The sequence below is a fragment of the Lagopus leucura genome, unplaced genomic scaffold (genome assembly GCF_019238085.1).
Source record: "Lagopus leucura isolate 7727_CA_CO unplaced genomic scaffold, USGS_WTPT01 Super-Scaffold_100051, whole genome shotgun sequence".
NCBI classification, from domain to species: Eukaryota; Metazoa; Chordata; class Aves; order Galliformes; family Phasianidae; genus Lagopus; species Lagopus leucura.
In genome coordinates this window covers 1,360,656-1,378,729 of record NW_024962297.1, presented here as the reverse complement: position 1 = coordinate 1,378,729, position 18,074 = coordinate 1,360,656, and the positions used below count along the sequence as shown (strand labels likewise).

The 18,074-nt window shown below is 52.3% G+C and overlaps 2 protein-coding genes across 3 annotated transcripts; one reads left to right on the top strand and one right to left on the bottom strand.

Moving 5' to 3' along the window:
* The first annotated feature begins 225 nt into the window (after positions 1 to 225).
* RPA2 (replication protein A2) lies at positions 226 to 4,041 on the top strand. The gene is made up of 9 exons (XM_042885585.1): positions 226 to 310; positions 399 to 493; positions 620 to 721; positions 809 to 922; positions 1,760 to 1,834; positions 2,201 to 2,314; positions 2,630 to 2,737; positions 2,919 to 3,013; positions 3,437 to 4,041. The coding sequence occupies exons 1-9, from the start codon at positions 295 to 297 to the stop codon at positions 3,519 to 3,521; spliced, it is 804 nt and encodes a 267-aa protein (XP_042741519.1). The 5' UTR covers positions 226 to 294; the 3' UTR covers positions 3,522 to 4,041.
* A 1,462-nt stretch (positions 4,042 to 5,503) lies between these two features.
* Positions 5,504 to 10,058, bottom strand: THEMIS2 (thymocyte selection associated family member 2). 2 transcript variants are annotated; one of them, XM_042885591.1, is made up of 5 exons: positions 9,898 to 10,058; positions 8,487 to 8,627; positions 8,171 to 8,371; positions 6,799 to 8,010; positions 5,504 to 6,263 (listed from the first exon to the last, which is right to left on the bottom strand). In XM_042885591.1, exons 1-5 carry the CDS (start codon positions 9,989 to 9,991, stop codon positions 6,169 to 6,171), a joined length of 1,743 nt encoding a protein of 580 aa, XP_042741525.1. In that variant the 5' UTR covers positions 9,992 to 10,058; the 3' UTR covers positions 5,504 to 6,168. The 2 variants fall into 2 exon arrangements, with proteins under 2 accessions (XP_042741525.1, XP_042741526.1); XM_042885592.1 differs by lacking the exon at positions 5,504 to 6,263 and adding an exon at positions 6,273 to 6,631.
* Between the last annotated feature and the right edge of the window lie 8,016 nt (positions 10,059 to 18,074).

Sequence of the window (18,074 nt, the reverse complement as noted above, 5' to 3'; positions counted from 1 at the left end):
GTCAGCGCGGCCGGGCAGCGCCAGCACCCAGCGTGGCGGCGCCGGCATCCCCGCCGCCGGAAGCTGTCGGAACAAGGAGGGCCGTAATCGGCTCTCAGCGCCGGAAGCTGTGGGGAAAAAAAAGGGGATGGTGATTGGCTCTCGCTGCAGGAAGACGTCGGAAGAAAGAGAGCGGTGATTGGCTCTCGCCGCCGGAAGCAGTTGGAAGAAGGAGGGTTGTGATTGGCTCACGTTGCCGGGGCGCGGGACGCCGTGCTCGAGGAACGAGTCCTGCCGCAGCTGGGCTCTGCCGCCATGTGGGGCGGGCACGGTGCGGGCCGGAGCGGCACGGGGAGGTGGGCGGGTTGGGCGCGCCGGGCGCGCCTCCCCCCCTCACGGCTCTTCCTTTCCTTTCCCAGGTAACTTCGACGGTGGCTACGGCCCCGCGGGCGGCTACACGCAGTCCCCGGGAGGTTTCAGCTCTCCAACAGGCGCGCAGGCAGAGAAAAAGCAGGTAGGGCCAGAAGGGGCCGGGGGAGCGGGCGGCTGCGGTGTTGGGCTGAGCCGAGCTGGGCTGTGCTGAGCCGAGCCGAGCCTGTCGCTGACCGCAGCGCGTCTCCTTCACCCCGCCCCCCTGCAGCGCAGCCGCTCGCAGAGCATCGTGCCCTGCACCGTGTCACAGCTGCTGGCGGCCGAGCAGGTGGATGAGGCATTCCGCATCCACGATGTGGAGATCTCACAGGTGGGCACCCGCTGCCATCCCTACTGGGGCGGCTCTGAGGGGCTGCGGGTGCTTCTCCCCGCCCCCTGACGGCCCTTCCTGCCGCAGGTCACCGTGGTTGGCATCGTAAGGCACGCAGAGAAGGCGCCCACCAACATCTTGTACAAGGTGGACGACATGACAGCAGCGCCCATGGATGTGCGGCAGTGGGTTGACACCGATGTAAGCAATGAAACCATTCCGAGGTGCTTCTACGAGGAGAGGCACTGCGAGATGTAAAACAGTCAGTCTGAGAGCTGGGGCAGTGCTGTGCCTGTGAGAGCCAGGCTGGATGCTGCAGTAGCAAAGATCAGTGGTTCTGTGCTTTTGTGATCTTCTACTCTGTAGTTCATACATCAAATAACAAACAATTTCTTACAGTCTAGCTGCCTAATCTCAGTTGTTACTTAGAGGTGTGCACTCTGTTCTTTTGTGTGAGAAATGTAAAACCAGAGAGTGGAAGAGGTTTGTGTGTTGTCTTGTTGCCTGGTGCCTGGCTCCTGTGGTGCTGCTGGTCTCCACTGTGCTCTCCTGTTGACAGAGCTACTGGTTACACACAGCCTGTGTTGCTGGTAAATGTGTCTGGAGGTGAACAGCTGCATTCAGCTGAACAACTCTAGGAGTAATTAAAGAGATTCTCAGTTGGCTTATCTACAGGTTTGCCATAAGATTCTGTGACTGCTTGAACCCCTCCAACTGTGTTCAGTGTTTGAATGCTTGACGTGGGTGTGGTTTGTTTTTAAAATGCTTTGGGTTCTTCTCCTTCTGTGAGAATCCCTCAGCAGTGAACAGAGCAGCAGCAGAACGTACAACTGGCATTGACTGCTGCCAAGCATACAGTGCATTCAAATAAACATCTTTCATCTGCAGTTACATTTACCTAACTGCTCTTACTGATTGTCTGAACGTGTGTCGTTTGTGTTTGCTTGAGATTAGAGTCCTTAAGTTGGTCATTGTGATAATTGAGAAATGGAGGGATGAATCAGCAAAACCTCACTTTCTCCTTTCCTTCTCTGTAAGGAGGCAGGTAGTGAGAATATCGTGGTACCCCCAGGAACTTACGTAAAAGTCGCTGGTCATCTTCGCTCCTTTCAGGTAAGATCATCTGTGACTCCTCAAGAAGTGAGGCTGGAGCAGTGGCACGAAGGGTTGGTGATCTGGCAAAGTGTTGTAAGAAAACCCACAGCGTATTGTATGGTAAGAGTTGCCTCGTAGCACTCATCCATCATGCTGCATGTGGTAAAGCAAAGTGCAGTTACCAGCTGGATAGAAACAAGTTGCCCAGATGCTGTCCTGCATGATTCCACAGAAAAGCTTTTGAGTTCAAAAACTTTGCTAATTAAAGGCAGACAAACTCCCCACCTGCTACTGCTCCTGTTCCTAGCTGGAGCATTTAAGTTGTATGTCAAGCATATTGGTGTTGCTACCCTGTTAACTGTATTTTTTTCTTTTCTCTGGAAGAATAAGAAAAGTTTGGTGGCATTTAAGATCATGCCTTTGGAAAACATGAACGAGTTCACCACGCACATACTTGAGACTGTCAATGCACATATGATCCTCAGAAAAAACCTGCTGGTATGTAGCTGGGGGTGTGGTTCCATCACAGCTGTTGCTGGGTGTTACTGGTCATCTCCCAAGGAGATCTCTGGGTTCAGTGGGAAATTGTGTGTAAGTTGTGGGTCTGCAAAGCCTGGAGTTTGAAGGGCTGCAGTGGGGGCGTGCTGTGAGTCTTGAATTCCTTCGAGAGACATTCTGTTGTAGCCAGTTCTACTTGATTTCTCTTGGAAATCTGTCTTTAATTACTGTATGGGAGTAATTAGGCAGAGCCTTTCATGCCTTGGGTTTGCAGCAGCCTGTGCAGCTGCAGTTCTTTTACCCTTGCAATTGCAGTCAGCATCAAGAGCACCTCAGTCATTTACCTCTGCTGGAATGAGTGACGTGGGGAGCTACGGTGGAGGCAGCCTGCCTGTGAATGGACTCACAGCACATCAGAGTCAGGTGGGTGCCAGCATCTTCAAGCCAGGAGCACGGGTGTCCCAGTGGGTGCTGCTGCAGTGTGAGTTGGGACAAAGAAATAAAAGCTTGGTTATTCTCAGAAGGCTGGTAATTGTTTTTTTTTTTGGCCTGTTCAGTGTTGATAGAGCCTTGCTGTTGCTGATGCTGGTTGATGTTCTTCCAGGTGCTGAACCTGATTAAAAACTGCCATTCTCCAGAAGGTATGAGTCTTCAAGAGCTGAAACTTCAGCTCCACAATGTCAGCATACCAACAATCAAGTAAGTGTGTAGAAATGAAGGATTTGCTTCCAGTCTACACAGTCCTTTCTGGAATCTGCTGAAAGTAGACAAAGAGGAAAGAAGTGGGCAAGGCCGGATGCTGGCTTATTTTTTTAACAGTGTTTGGTGATTCAATGTGTCCCCACAGGATGCAATGGTCAACCTGAGTTCTTGAATTCTTTAGTGAAACAGCTTAGAATGAGTTTGTTGAAATGATAAAGCCTTGGAAACACTTTTATGTTTGTGTTGACAATGGAGCAGCACTTGTTTAAATGCTGATGGGATGCATCTCTGGGTGCATCTTTTGGCAGATGCCAGAAAGGAACGGTGGGGACATCAGGCTGTGGGTGGGAAATGGTTGAGAGAAGGGCATCAATGTGAACTAGGTACTAATTGGTACTAATTGCCTTTTTTTCTTCAAAGGCAAGCAGTTGAATTCCTTAGCAGTGAGGGACACATCTACTCTACTGTGGATGATGATCACTATAAGTCCACGGATGCTGATTGAGGTTCTTTCCACCTGGATTTGCTTCTATCCAAGTGCTTGTTGATGTCTCAAGTCAACCCGCTGGGCTTTGCAACCTGGAAGTGATCTTTGCTTTCTAACCAGCTATTCTGTGAGTCCCTGCACCTCGGAATTTAAGGACAAGCAGAACATTTGGGAGGGTTCTGGTATCTGGGCTTGGTTAATATGCCACGACCACATGATGGAAGTGTAAGCAGATATGGGAGAACCAAACTTCTCAAAGCTTCTAGTCCTGCCGTTTGTTTTTGCCTGTTAGAACAACTATGTTACAAAGAGCCCCTTTCACATCTTGTGTGCAGATTCTTTTGTTGTTTCTTCCTAATGCTTTCATTCCATTTCATTCACAAGAGGGGTAGCCAAGAGAAACATTCTACTAATGTACAGTAATCATGACTAGATTTGTAATTAGTTTGTGCACTTAAATCTATATTTGTACTATGAAGTAATCTTGTTACTATGGCTTTTGAAATTATTTTCAATAAAATTTAAACTTGGGTCCTGAGCTTCTGTGGCTCTGGAGGTTTTTGTTCTTCCCTAAAGAAGAAAAACATTTGTCACTGGAACTCAGACATGTGGGTACAAACACAGCCCCTGCTTTCCTAGGGTTTGGTTTTCTGTGCTTATTATTTTCTGAAGCTTTTGAAGCGAATTGCTTTATGAACAAACACCTGGGTGTGAAAACATGAAAGAAGCTGCAGGTTGTAGCAGTGACCCATCTGGAGCCAGGATCATTGCTGCTAACAGGACAAAGGCGAAGTTAGGAAAGAGCATTATGGACATTGGGGGTGCAGCAGTGAGGAGATGATGAGTTCACATCTCTTTCTGTGTGTGGCACTGCTTTGCTCAGGTAGGAGCTCCTGCTCCATATCTGTTCTCTTAATTTCCTGTAGCAGAAAATGCAGAACTGAAAGCTGCCTCCCATCGGTTGGTAGGAGTGGAGTGCAGTTCATAAATGTTTAGAACCACTTAATGACCCTGTAAGGAACACAGCAGTTCTCCCATAGTGAGAGTGCTTCCTGTGGGAAGCATGCTTAGCACTGCTAACAGGCAGGGCCTGGGATTGTTCAAGCTGACTGCTGAAGGCGTTTGCTGCCCGTCTGATGAGAGCTTTGTTTGCTGCTCTTTGAGAGCTGCTTTCTATTTTCTCCCTAGCACAGGATCTGCCAGAGAAGCTGGTGCTCCCTGCTCATCAGCTGTGTGAGTCTGGCTTTCTGCAGGAGCTGCAAACTGTGGGTTTCAGTGCAGATTTTTAGCTTACTTTACCTCTCTCAGATAAGATAGCTTTGGAAAAGTAGCTCTTTCCACAAAGCACCTTGTGAGACTGGCTTCCCTACCAAGTGCCTCCGTTTCTGTTAATAATGCTCTAACAAGCTCTGTGGATCCTGCTGAATTTTAGGCAGTGGCACAGCTGTAGCCCTTGGTACTTGTGGAGCTAAATTGTGGCATGGATGTGTAACAGGTCAGCTTCTATGACAGGGGGTCTAGCAGACCTAGAAGCCAACAGTAGTGTAGTTTTTCTTGTAGAAGGCGTGTAGGTTAGGAAACAAATCCCTGATGATTTTTGGAGGTGCAGATGCACGGAATTGCTTGCAGTATAGAGAGGAGCTGTAGGACTCCAGAAATGTGATCTGACAAGAGAGGTGTCATAGAATGAATCATAATGCCTTCAACTTGGGAAGGAGTTCAATTCTTTCACTACTCTACCCTTTGCTGTTTCTTTAAATCATTCAAGAGCATCTGACCATGCTGTGAAAGCACTGACAGTGAGTGTAAATCCCAGGAGTAGAAACAGAGCAAGAAAGCAAGCAGGAAACCAGCCCATGTCCTAGTAAGGGCTTGAGATCATTTCTGCAGCCTTGTAAATCTGCCTTAGATTCCCAGATGAGGAACAATGCAACAAATCTGAACCCAAAGCTACACAAAGGGAGAGGAAAAAAGCCCAAACAGCAGTTTGCTAATAAATGAAATTCAAAGTTTATTTTCCAGCTCTGATTTGTACCTGCTTCTAGTTTAAAGCAGCTGGGACTGGAAATTTCCCTGTACTGGTGCTCCTGGTGACTGGTGGTGCCTTCTCTGATAGGGATGGGATGTGTAGGGGAAGCCATCAGTGGCCTCTGGTAGATTCCAACAAAGTGACCACAAGAAAGGAATTTGTCTTAGAACTTCTCAGTCTGAAACGCTGATGAGCACAGCGCAGCCGTGGGATCCAGCCATGCTATTCTACCAGCGTGTGGGTGATGTTAATGCAGAAGGAGCTGGGTGAGATAAATGTCCCCAAGCCTTGGCTGGCGTCTCAGTGCCATGTTGGTGGTTGCTCAGCTCCCAGGATGGTTGCCCCACTGCATGCTGCTCTGGTGCAATTGGAGAGTCCCATAGGCAACATCTGAGGACATGATCCACAGCATGACAGTCCCCCATAGCAGAGCAGGGAGGATTTATTCTGCACCTCTGGCTGTTCCTCAGGTGTGTGAGCTGCTTGCATTTGAGCAAAGTGGGCACATATTGAGGCAAATAGAGGCTGTGCTGTGGATCTGAGGATCCCTGAGGTTGTTTCAGCCTTTGTTTAATAGCATTAATTTAACATAAGGTTTAAGAATAGTTGGAGTCTGGAAAGCTTCAGAAAACAGGATTAAAAAGGAAGAATAGCCTGCACTTTGCGAATCGTCTTCTGAATGCCGCCTTCAATGATTTCATAATCGTGTTCATCACTGTTTCTCTTCACATCTGGAGGAGAACAGCACGGTCAGTGTGTGTAATTGGAGCTGGACTATGGCAGAAATCCTACAAGTGGGTGCCCAGACTGCTCCCCCCTCCTCCCTGGCTTGGTGATGTGCCCACAGGAGTGCTCACACCAGGACACAGCAATAGTCCCAGTGAGCTGCGGCCAAAGGCCTGGAAGGAAGAGGGCTTCTTGCAGTGGGGTGGCAGCTGCTCTGCCCCAGCAGACACCAGTTTCCAGTGCCATGGGTCCCTGCAGTCTGTGGGGCAGGAATGTTTCCCATTTGATGGCAGATCAAGGTGAACTGTTTTCCATGTTCATCTCCTCGTGGGAGGAGGCCAGGCCTTGTTTCCCCTCACGCTGTGGTCCATGTCTGGGACAAGGCAATGGAGAAATCACCCTGGGGGTAACCTGGTGCCCGGTTGCAAGTCCCCCAGCAGTTCATCCCTACCCCACATCCAACCGGGAACAGCTGCGCGTACATCAGTGCCCCCAGTGGAAAACATCCCCCACCCCCCAGTGAGGTTTGCATCCCCTCACCTGTGTCTCCAGGAGCATCGTGGAGCTGTGGGGCTGCCAGCCTGTAGGGGCACGGGCTGTACTTGTTGGGGGTGCTCTGCTGGACGGGGAGGCTTTTCGCCTTCAGGGGTGACAAAGGAGCCGGGTGGGCCTGGGGGCTGGTGGGGTGCTGAGGGGCCGGGGGGCAGCTTCCTCTGGGGTGTGCCTGGTTCTTCTGGCCCTGGGCACGGCCTGTGCGTGGCTGTGCCTTCCCACCGGCCGCCTTCGGCTTGGGGGGCCGTGGGGGCGGTGGGGCCGAACCGCCCGGCAGCTGTGCCAGCAGTTGGTAGTAGAAGGCCTCGCTCAGCTCCTCCACGTGGGAGCGGTGCACAGACGGCGTCTGAGTGCTGATGGGCTCCCCGGTGAGGACGAGGGAGAGGTCCAACCACTGGGGTGGGATCTCAAAGCCCTCATCCGGCTCCTCGCAGAAGCTGCCGAGCAAGAAGGTCTGGGAGATGCGGGCCTCCAAGCGCAGGGAGGAGAAGGAACCCAACACGTCCCGCTCCAGCACCGGATCCGTGGCCACCACCCGCACATCGCACGGCAGCGTCAGCCGTTCCAGCAGCTCGGCCAGCCCGTACTTCTTGCTGTCGCACACCTCCTCCACGAAGCTGCCCCCCAGGTCCAGTGGCAGCAGGAGCTCCTCGCCCTCCTCATCCTCTCCGTCCTCCTCCTCGCTGTGGCGCCGGCACAAGAGCCTGGTGCTGCCAGCGTTCTGCAGCAGCTGCCGGGCCTCCAGCCGGTCGCCCACGCTGAGCGGAGGCACGTCGTCCCCGCAGCCCTCGCAGTCCTGCGTCACCACCACGTGCAGCTGCTGGCCTGGCTGCAGGCCGGCCGCCAGCTCCTGCACCCCGGCAAATTGCCGAGGCCGCCGGCGGAACTGGCCCTGGTAGGCACCGGAGAGGAGGAAGCGGCGGGCGCTGCTGCGGGCCGAGGCCAACACCCTCCAGGAGTGGGAGAAGCTGTGGATCTGCAGCCGCTGCCCCTTCTGCAGGCGGGAGGCCCAGGAGCTCTCGAAGATGGCGGCGCTGTGGGGCCCCTCCAGGATCTCGGCCTGGGCCGGCAGCACCTCCTCCATCCCCAGCAGCTCGCTGAGCAGCAGCGGCCGGGCGAAGTGCACGTCTTGGGACTCCTCTGTCACGTCTTCCACGTCCACCTCCAGTGTGGAGGGGATTTTCACCTGGTCCCTGCGCACTGCAGAAGCAGAGCCGCCCTGGTTTTGTGCTCGCTCCACACCGTAGAGAAGCCCTCCCCACAACCACCCCCCCTGCAGCCTCACACGCTGCCTGTATCCCAGCACCAAACCTGGCACCTCCACCCTCAGCACCCTTCCCAACTCTGCAACTGGACTCACAGTGCATGGTGGCCTGCACCTCGTACACAGGGCTCAGCAGCAAGGCATGTGGGCTGATGCTGGGGCACAGCAGGGGTTGTGTCTGCCCACCACTCTGCCCCACAGCCTGGTGCAGGGTCAGGCCCTTCTGCCTGCTGCCTGGCCGGGAGGGTCCCTGTGGTGTAGGACATGGCGACGGAGATGAAGAGAGCTGGAAAAGACCTGTGGGATGGCAAATCTGAGCCCCTGTGGCCATAAAGGTCTCCTGGGGAGGAGGGTCCCATGGGGAGAAGTGGAGCTTGGGGGTAGTGGGCCAGATCAGAACAGCCCTGCTCACCCTTAAACGTCGGTAGCAGCTCTGTCTTCTGCCCCGTCTGCACGTTCTCACAGATAACCTTCTGCAGTGTGATGGCTGTGACTTTCAGCAGATCCCCAGTTGACAGGCAGCACTCGTTGCCAGAGATCTCATATACGGACCCTGCGGGGTGAGGAGGGACCCATCACAAACTTGGCAGCAACTGGATCTGCAGCCCGTGTGGCCCTTGCACCTCCTGTTTGTGAGCTGGGGGGTGGAGGTGTGCCAGCTCCACTGCTCCACTGCCTCCCAGCAGAGCACGGGGATGCAGAGCTCTCACCCAGCAGCGTGGGAACCCCAGGAGTGGTGCAGGAAGCTGCCAGCACCAAACCTACCTCCAGCTGTAAGCTGGTCAGAAATGGGGTTATTTCTGCCCGGCTGACTCATTCTGGGCCCAGATGCTTTGATTACCAGTGGGTAGAGATTGTTATTGTTCACACAAGACCACACAATCTGTTGCTGCTGCTGGAGATCTGGATGAGTGGAGCTGGGACAGGGCACCTTGAGGGCTGAATATGATGGAGCTCAGCACAGCTGTGTGGGGTGGGCAGCCAGCATCACTTGGGCTGCACCCACGAGTGTTGACATGGTGAGAAGGCTCTCAGTTATATTAGAGAGGTGCTGGGCAAATCAGGAAGATTGGAAAAGCAAAGCTCCTGAAGAGGGAAGTCTTTGGGGAAGTTAAACATCCACCCCAACTGAGCAGTGTTATCCCACAGCAACTGCTTTCTCTTTACAAGTCAGTGTGACATCAAGAAATGCTACAAATTCCACAAGTCCAGCTGGTAAATGCCACATTGCTGATAGCACAGCAGGCAAGAACCCAGAGTGCATTTCCAGCATTTTTGAGAGGCCCAGAAATCTAGCCAGAGCATTTGCTTATTTCTGACTCCATTTCACCCACAACATTGCTATCAGCTGAAGGAGCATCAGGACTTCACCTTTACCTAAGATGTCTCCATGGCCACGGCCTAGGAGGAAGCAGAGAGCTCAGATCAGACTGTGAGGCTGCTCTCTTGCTCCACTCCTTGCATTGGGGCCAGGAGCAATGCTATCCCACCTCTCTCCAGCCACCGAGCCACCAACCCTGCCAGAGCCACCACCCACAGGGGATTCACTGCCCGGGTGAGAGTTCAGATGGCCTCTGTCGCCCCACCGCCTTCCTGGCAGCACTGGGGCACTCAGCTGAATGGGTGCTGGCTGTAAAGGAGAAAGGTTTGCCTCAGGCACAAGCAGCTGGCAGCAGCACGAAGATGTGTGCCATCCCCCAGCACCTGCTGACAAGGAATCAGGCATCTTCAAGGCAGGAGGGGAGAGCTCAGGCTGCGGTGATATTGGGAGTGGATGTGGGGAGGTGGCAGAGCCTGGGAGGATGTGGGCACTCGGTACTCACCTTGGAAGTAGACACCAGAGCATATCCTGAGGATGCGGGGAAGGGTGGCGGGGTCCAGGGAGCAGATGTATTCCTGGAAGGAGAGGGGCTCCATGCCCGCACTGCTGGGTGCTGTGGGTCACTCTGCGGGGAGTGAACGATGTAGGAAACAGCTCTGCGCTCTGCTTTGACTTCTGTGTGCTTTTCACTTCTGCTTCTCACAGGAGTAGTTCCCTTTCTGGCCACAACCCCTCTCCTCCCGCAGCGCTCAGCTCTGTGCTGACATCCTCCTTACACCCACACCCTGGCACCCACCACAACCCGGTGCTTCCCAGCCCTGCTCTGCCGGTGCTGGCAGTGGCTGAAGGCACCAGCCCCCAGCTTTGCTATGGTGTTTCCCTGGATGTGCTGATGCTCCAGCTTGTCCTGCCCAGGCTGTCCCCGCTTCATGTGTCCCATACACAGCTCTGTGGCTGAGGTCAGGCAGGCAGACAGTGCTGTGGGGCAGAGGTTGGGTCTGTACAGAGCACCTCTGAGCCAAAAAAAAGGCTGTGCCCAGGCTGCCCTCAACCCACACAGGCACCTTTAGCCTGCTCACCTCCAGGCGTTTAGATCCCATTTGCCCCCAGCACAAATGTCCCCTGCACTGTGCAAGGGATCCACTACACTGATGGTGCACCACGCCACGTGTGGGTGCAGCAGCCTCAGCCATGGGCAAGGCAGGAGCCAGAGCCACACGCCTCCAGGATGGGCAGCAACATCCGGCTCATTCTCCCCTTGAGACAGACCCCATCCTTCACCAAAGCCTTTGAGCATTGGTCCCCAGGGCCACTGGCCCCACACACCGACCCCAGTAGGCTGCTGAGATGGAAACAGCATTTTGGAGATCTGCAACTCCAGATCTCCAGACCTGATCCAGATCTGCAGCTTTTTATTACAGTTTTCCTCCAACTTGGCTGATGAATAAAACTGAAACTGCAAGCTAGGAACAGCAGGAAGATGGGCCTGCATGTGGAAATAAAACTTGAAGAGAAGTTTTGTGAAGAGATGATGGACAATGGATCCAATGATGGACAAGATGATGGAAAAAAACCGGATGAGGTTTAACAAAAGCAAGTGTAGAGTCTTGCATCTGGGGAGGAATAATTCCATGCACCAGTACAGGTTGGGGGATGAGCTGCTGGAGGGGAGCTCTGCGGAAAGGGACCTGGGTGTCCTGGTGGACGACAGGTTGGCCATGAGCCAGCAGTGTGCCCTTGTGGCCAAGAGGGCCAATGGCATCCTGAGGTGCATTAAAAAGAGCGTGGCCAGCAGGTCGAGGGAGGTGATCCTCCCCCTCTACTCTGCCCTGGTAAGACCTCATCTGGAGCACTGCGTCCAGTTCTGGGCTCCCCAGTACAAAAAAGACAGGGATCTCTTGGAAAGAGTCCAACGGAGGGCCACAAAGATGGTGAGGGGCCTGGAGCATCTCTGCTATGAGGAAAGGCTGAGTGAACTGGGTCTGTTCAGCCTTGAGAAAAGAAGACTGAGAGGGGACCTGATCCAGATCTATAAGTATCTGAGGTGTGGGGGGCAGAATGGCGAGGCCGGACTCTTTTCAGTGGTGAGTGGAGACAGGACAAGGGGAAACGGCCGGAAACTGCAGCATAGGAAGTTCTGCACCAATGTGCGAAGGAACTTCTGTACAGTGAGGTGACGGAGCACTGGAACAGGCTGCCCAGGGAGGTGGTGGAGTCTCCTTCTCTGGAGATGTTCAAGACCTGCCTGGATGCCGACCTGTGCGACCTACTGTAGGGAACCTGCTTTGGCAGGGGGGTTGGACTCGATGATCTCAGGAGCTCCCTTCCAACCCCTACAATTCTGTGATCCTGTGATTCTGTGAAAATCATGCCTCCCTCTCTGCTCCGATTCCAGCTACAGAAATCAGCTGCACTTGTGTTTTCTATTGGAACAGGAAGAAGCAATCTGATGGAAAGAGCGTGCTGCAGCACTGTGAGTCCTGTACATGGGCAACTTCAGTATGCCTTAAATGTCACAGCATCCGGAGATCTTCCACTTGGAGCTGGGCTGCCCTTGGCACCAGAGCAGGTCGGCTGTGTCAAGACCAGGACAGCCTACGAAGGTGAAGACCTCCTGTCCTTCTGCGTTCCTTCTCCCATACAAAATGCTTCCCTAATGCTCAGCCTTGCATATCCCAAGCTACAAATGTGGCCATTGGCCCATTCCAAAAATGCTCCTGTTGTGTTGCAAGCCCAGCCTCCTGTCCATATTAGTCGCCCTTTGTTGGACCTTCTCTATATATTCCTCTTGAACTCAGGGTTCAACACTGCGTTCAGTGCAGTGCAGTGCAGCCAGGCAGCAGGAGCAGCCTCCCTTGATCAGCCAGCAGTGACCTGGTGTTAGAACAGCACTCAGTATGCTGTGTTCACAGAATCGTGCAATCACAGAATGGATTCAGTTGGAGGGGACCTCAAAGCCCACCCAGCCCTAACCCTGCTGTGGGCTGGGGGCCCTGCACCAGGTTGGGATGCCCAGGTCTCTATCATTGGGCTCGGGCACCTCCAGGAATGGGGTGCTGCAGGCAGCGCCTCACAGCCCCTGGGTAAAGAAAGGCAGGTGGGACATCAGGAGCTTGCAAGTGAGTCAGAGGCCAAAATGCCTCCAGGTAACAGGTGCAAAGCATCTGCAGAGCTTTGGTGAGAGCAGGTCATCACAGGATCGTATGGTTCTGTGTCAGACTTAGATAGTCAGAGTCAGGGATGGTTAGAGCCACTGAAGATGTTGTTCATCCTCTGCAGACCTGTACTGCGCTGCCAGCCTGGGGAAAAATGGAAGGGAGGCTGGAAACAGAAAGAATTAGGTCAAAGGTCAGAAGGGAGAAAAACATGTTTAAATATATAAGGTCATACAGGAAAATGTACAGTGGCCTAAAGGGAACAGTGATAATTAGTAAAGCCAGCAAAACCAAGGCCACAGAGCTGCTTCCAAGCTCAGGAGCAGTGAACACGGTTGGAGAAGATACTGAAGGCTGTTCTTGCTCTTTGTTGAGGCTGCCATTCACGTGTGAAAAACAATGAAGCAGAGAGCATAGAGGAAACCCAGCACTTGCATAGCTCTGCTCATGGGTGCTTTTTGGGATGCTGTTGTGAGTTGCTGGTCCAGCTGCCCCTGATCCTCACGGCATTTGAGCAACACATGGCAACATGCTCCAGAGGGATGCTGGTGAGTGCGTCTGTCCCAGGACGTTTGGGATCCAGTGTCCCAGTCTCTCTGGAAAGTTTAAGAAAATAGAAATGGTCATGGAGGTGTCCAGCCCTGGACATGGAGACAGTAAGCGTGGTGGAAGTGGTGGCTCCACGCTCAGCTCAAAACCACACTGGATCTTGCCTGAAAGAAGCCTCTGTGAGCCGGCCTGCAGGCTGCTGAGCTGCAGTGAGGAGCCAGGCCTGACTGCAATGGCAAATTGGAGTCAAGGAGGAAGGAGCTGGGCCAGGAGCATCTCTTGAGCTCTGTGTGGGGAGCGAGGAGAGGGCAAGACACATCCAGGCCAGCTGATGATAGGCCGTGGGGTAAGCGGCTCTGCTTTGGGGCAGCGACATCTGCTACGCTCTCCTGGCAGCTTCAGCCTGATTTCATCCAATGGGGCTCAGGAGAGGGGAAGAGGTTGGCACATGCAGTGGGCCCAGGAGGGCTGGGATGCCTGTAGGAAGCCACAGAGCAGCTGCAGGAGGAAAAAAACAGCTGTCAGGGCTTCGTCAGCCCCAAAGCCCTGGACTGAATAAACGAGCGGAATGAATGACCCAGTGTTTTCACTTCCTCCTGCCAGCACTGCCTGTAGGAGGACAAGGCCAACAGCCCTGGGAACCACTGCTTCCGCACACACCGAAACTGCCTCATTCCCATCCGTGCTCAGCCCTCACTTCACCGTGAAGGACATGACACCACCGCGGCTCTGAGGCACACAGACCTCACTGGGTGTCCCCTCTGATCTCAGCACGGAGGGGTCCTGCCCAGCAGCGCCTTGCTGTGCAGACAGGAGGGCAGCTATGGAGCCACAGGACATGGAGATGGGAGCTCCTCACCAGCAGATCCCACTGTGCCAGTATGGGGAACAGCACAGTGTGGGCAACCAGGGCCCACGTTGCAGTTTTTATCCCCCTGAAGCTCCAAAGGTGCAAATGGCAGTGGGCAGAGCAGAGGACTTGCATCAGAGGAAGTTGCCACAATCCGCTGGGCTCAGATTGCTGACAGGAAGGTGAATGCAATTGCTCTTTTCCTCCAGAGGAAAAAAGCACCTTTTGTTGTCATCACTGACATACGGAGGAAAAAAGATGCTGGAAATGGTTTATATAAATTCAAAGGCTGAACCGGGTTTGTGTTGGTCTCGACTTGGATTTCAGTCAGCAAGAAGCAGCTGACACCAGCACCAACAACACCAACACCACCAACCATGAGTTGCCTTCTGCATGTGGAGCAGCCAAAACAAAATGGTCAAAAGAGAAAGGTGTGGAGCCTATCATCAGATAGAACGGCCCAGTGATATCAGCCGAGGAATTGCTGTTGGCTCACAATGCCAGCAGTCAGAGCGCTTCCATCAGTCCCACACAGCTGCAAAAGACAGGGTGGACAGAAGGAGCCCTTTTATAAGAAATGGTGAAGGAAGCTCCATCTGAACATGGTGTTGCTGTGCCAATGAGGAGCACTGCAGCAGGCTGCCCAGACAGGTCCCAAAGCTGTATGGATGCTGCCCTGGGCTACGTGCTCTATCAGAACCTTGCTTCATTTCCAGCAGTCCCTTCTGACTCCAACCATTCCGTAAAGTTGTTTTTTTGGGTTGCTTTTTCGTGGAATTGGCTTTCCCCCAACCCCAACCAACCATAAACACCACATAACCAAAGAGGAAGCGGTGAGCAGACGGCATTTCTCATAAATCATGTGGAACTTCTGAGCCCCTACGTTGGGACTGAGCACAGCGAGCAAAAGGAAACACACACTTGTATGTGGCAAGGTCCTGACAGGGCTGTGGGGTCAGCAGAGGTGTCCTCTGCTTGCTACAAGCACCGCAGTGAAGTTCAAATGAATGGGACCCTGGATTCATTATATGTAACTAAAAAATAATAATAATAAAGGTAAGTAGAAAATAGAAGAAACTGGGGCAGAAGGGGGTTTTGGAGGTTTAAACTAATCTGAGAAACTGAACTGGAGAGATCCCAAGGCTTTTCTCCTTAATAATATTTTGGGAGGTCAACATTTTCATCATGTTGCTTTGTATGTTAAGGGTCAGTGGGTCCGAAGACAATTTAGTTTGGATTCAGGAAGTTGCAGCACCTCACCAGTATCTCCACTTGCCTACCAATACCAGAATCGAGCAAAGAGCCAATTCTGGGTGGAATTTTAACCCCCAACAGAACCACTGCATTCAAGTCCAGGCCAATAGTGAAATACTTCTGTATTGATCATATGGCTAACACAGCTCATGGAAGTAGGGAGTAGAAAACCAGTGGACAACAGTGGAATAAATGAGATTTTGAAGGAAATTGGAGGCTGGTCATTGACAGAATGGCTTGCTCACCTTTTGCAGGTTGTCCAACACTGTTCTAACAGTGGTTAACAGTTATGATTATTGGGATGTATGGAAGCTGCACTAATGCAGATGTGCTTTACCTGATGCTACCTAAAGGTTATGGAAGTCTCAGGTAAGGGATTTGAAACTTCCAAAGGGGAAAAGTGAAGTCTCAAAATGACTTTCTGGTTCAGATATTTGCTCAAGGTTGAAGTTCTGCTTTAAATTCCAGATATCCCACTTCTCTGTAATAAACATACTGGGTGTTCCTCTTCATGACTTTCATAAAGAACTGACAACCTTGAGAAAGTGGCACAAATCCAAGCCAGAAAGCAACCAGAAGAGAGAAAGTGCCTTCCCCAAGCTGAGTCCATTTACCTCATGACAATTATTTGTGAGTGAACTCACTGTCCTGAACTCACAGGATTCTCTCCTGCTGAGGAGTGAAGGAGGAGCTTGGTGGGCACCAGCCAGTTGGCCAAGGTCTATCAGCTGCAGTGCTGCATGTAAAGGAGAGCAATTTCCACAGCACAGCTCAACTGAAGCATTCATGGGCAGGAGGGTTGGAACTTGATGATCCTTGAGGTCCCTTCCAACCCACGCCATCCTATGATTCTGTGATTCAAGCTTGCTGTCTCCTGGCAGAGAAAAGGCTGCTCAAGACACATTCCTCTGTGTCATTTCCACTTCCACTGTACTCGCTGGTAGATGTCATGTGTAGCATCTCATAGAAGCATTCCCAGCCAGTCACTGCAGTGTAAAGAGATTTTTTTGGTGCTAGCAGAGATAAACAGGCTTGATAAGAGCCACCAGAACTTTGGCTCCATCTTCCCTGGTTAGGATGGGCTGTTTGTATGCAAAGTCTTGCATTTATCTTGAAAAAATTCAGAGCACTCAATAAATGGCTTCTCTGCTGCTTGCCCTGTGGTACTCAGCATCACATGGAGGTGACAGGGCGACAAAGAGGATCCCCAGGCCATCACCAGGGCGTAGCAAGACCAGGTCAGAATAGGACAGTGAGCATAGAGGCACCACTGCCCAGCAGCTCCGGCCCACAACAAAGCCAAGTGCGAAGTCTTGCAGCTGGGTATTCCAAGCTAGGGGACAGAAGGACTGAGCACAGCCCCACCAAAAAGAACTTAGGGGTGCTGCTCAGCTAGGCATGATCCAGCCATGTGCCCTCACAGCACAGAAAGGCAACCACACCTCGGGCTGCATTTAAAACAAGGCCAGCAGGGCAAGGAAGGTGATCCTGCCCATATGCTTTCCTGTGCAACCTGCTCTAGGGAACCTGTTTTTGGGGAAGGGGCTGGTCTGGGAACCTCCAGAGGTCCCTTCCAGGCCCTATGATTCTGTGAGTCTGTGAATTGCTCTCTGCCATCCCTCAGATGGACTGGTACCTCACTGGGCCCTTGGCAAACCCCTCAGCTGTGCCACATCCTAAACAACACTTGAGATCTACGTTGAACCAAAAGGCCATATCCATGCTCACGGTCAGGCCCTGCAGGCTCAGGACACCCTCCACCCCTGCACGTAGGGCTGCCAGCTGCTTTCTGTGTCCCTGCAGTAATTCACAGAGACATTAAAATGTCATTCTGTTGTGTCCTTTCTGCTCAGGTGACAGTTGGTAGATAGAGCTACTTGGAAAACAGTGCTGGTTTTCTTATCTGCAGAGCACCATTCAAGCCACATCAGGTATTACCAGTTATTTTCTGCCCACCTGGGCTTGTGGATCTCATTTTCTTCCTTTGCCCATCTCAGCCATTACCTTGCCTTCAAACAGCATTTACAGGCTCAGGCAGAGAAGACATTTAGGTACCAGCACTTTTCATTGTGCCAGGGCTCCTGCCCTCAGGATTTCTTCTCCTTTTATCTTCATGTGGCTTGGCTGGAAGAAAGCAAAGTGAAGCAGACACAGAAGCAGTGGCAGTCACAGGGGCACATGATGTCTGTGCTGTAAGAAGTCAGGAGCAAGGCTTGAACTGTTCAGCTTCAGGCAATGGGAGGAAGTCACACCTTGTCATAAACACCTCCAGGTAGCACAGCTGTCCACCTGCTCCTCTGGTGTCCACTCTAACTGGGGAAACATAAAAATTGCCTGAAGAATTACCTTTCAGGGTAGACACACAACTGATTTTAGGCACAACAGATTTTAGGCACTCCTTGAGTCATCATGACCTGCTTGTCGTTCAAAGTCCTAAGCTTTGACTACTGATGTTGTAGCTGATGTTACAAGAGGCCAGAGCTCCTCAGACAAGAAGCAGAAATCAACAAGCAGGATCCCAGCCAGACCAGCCCAGGTGAAAGGTGAAGTCAGCTGCTAGGATCCAAGCAACAGTGGGCTCAGCATGAAGCATCCTCACAGCTGATAATGCTTCTGACCTGTTAACAAGCAAGCAGTATCAGAATAACTTGCAAAATCGGAACTGAACCAGCAGCACTACTGAAGCAGACATGGGGATTACTGTTTCAAAAGGCCATTTCCAGGCTTTTTTCCTCATCTTTGCTGAACAGTGGAATTGCTATCAAAGTAACTCGATACTCTGCTGTGCCTACAGAAGAAAGGTTAACTGGGAACAAGGTTCTGCAAGCTTTTGGAATCATAAAAGCAAAAATCATAAAAGGATGAACTGCT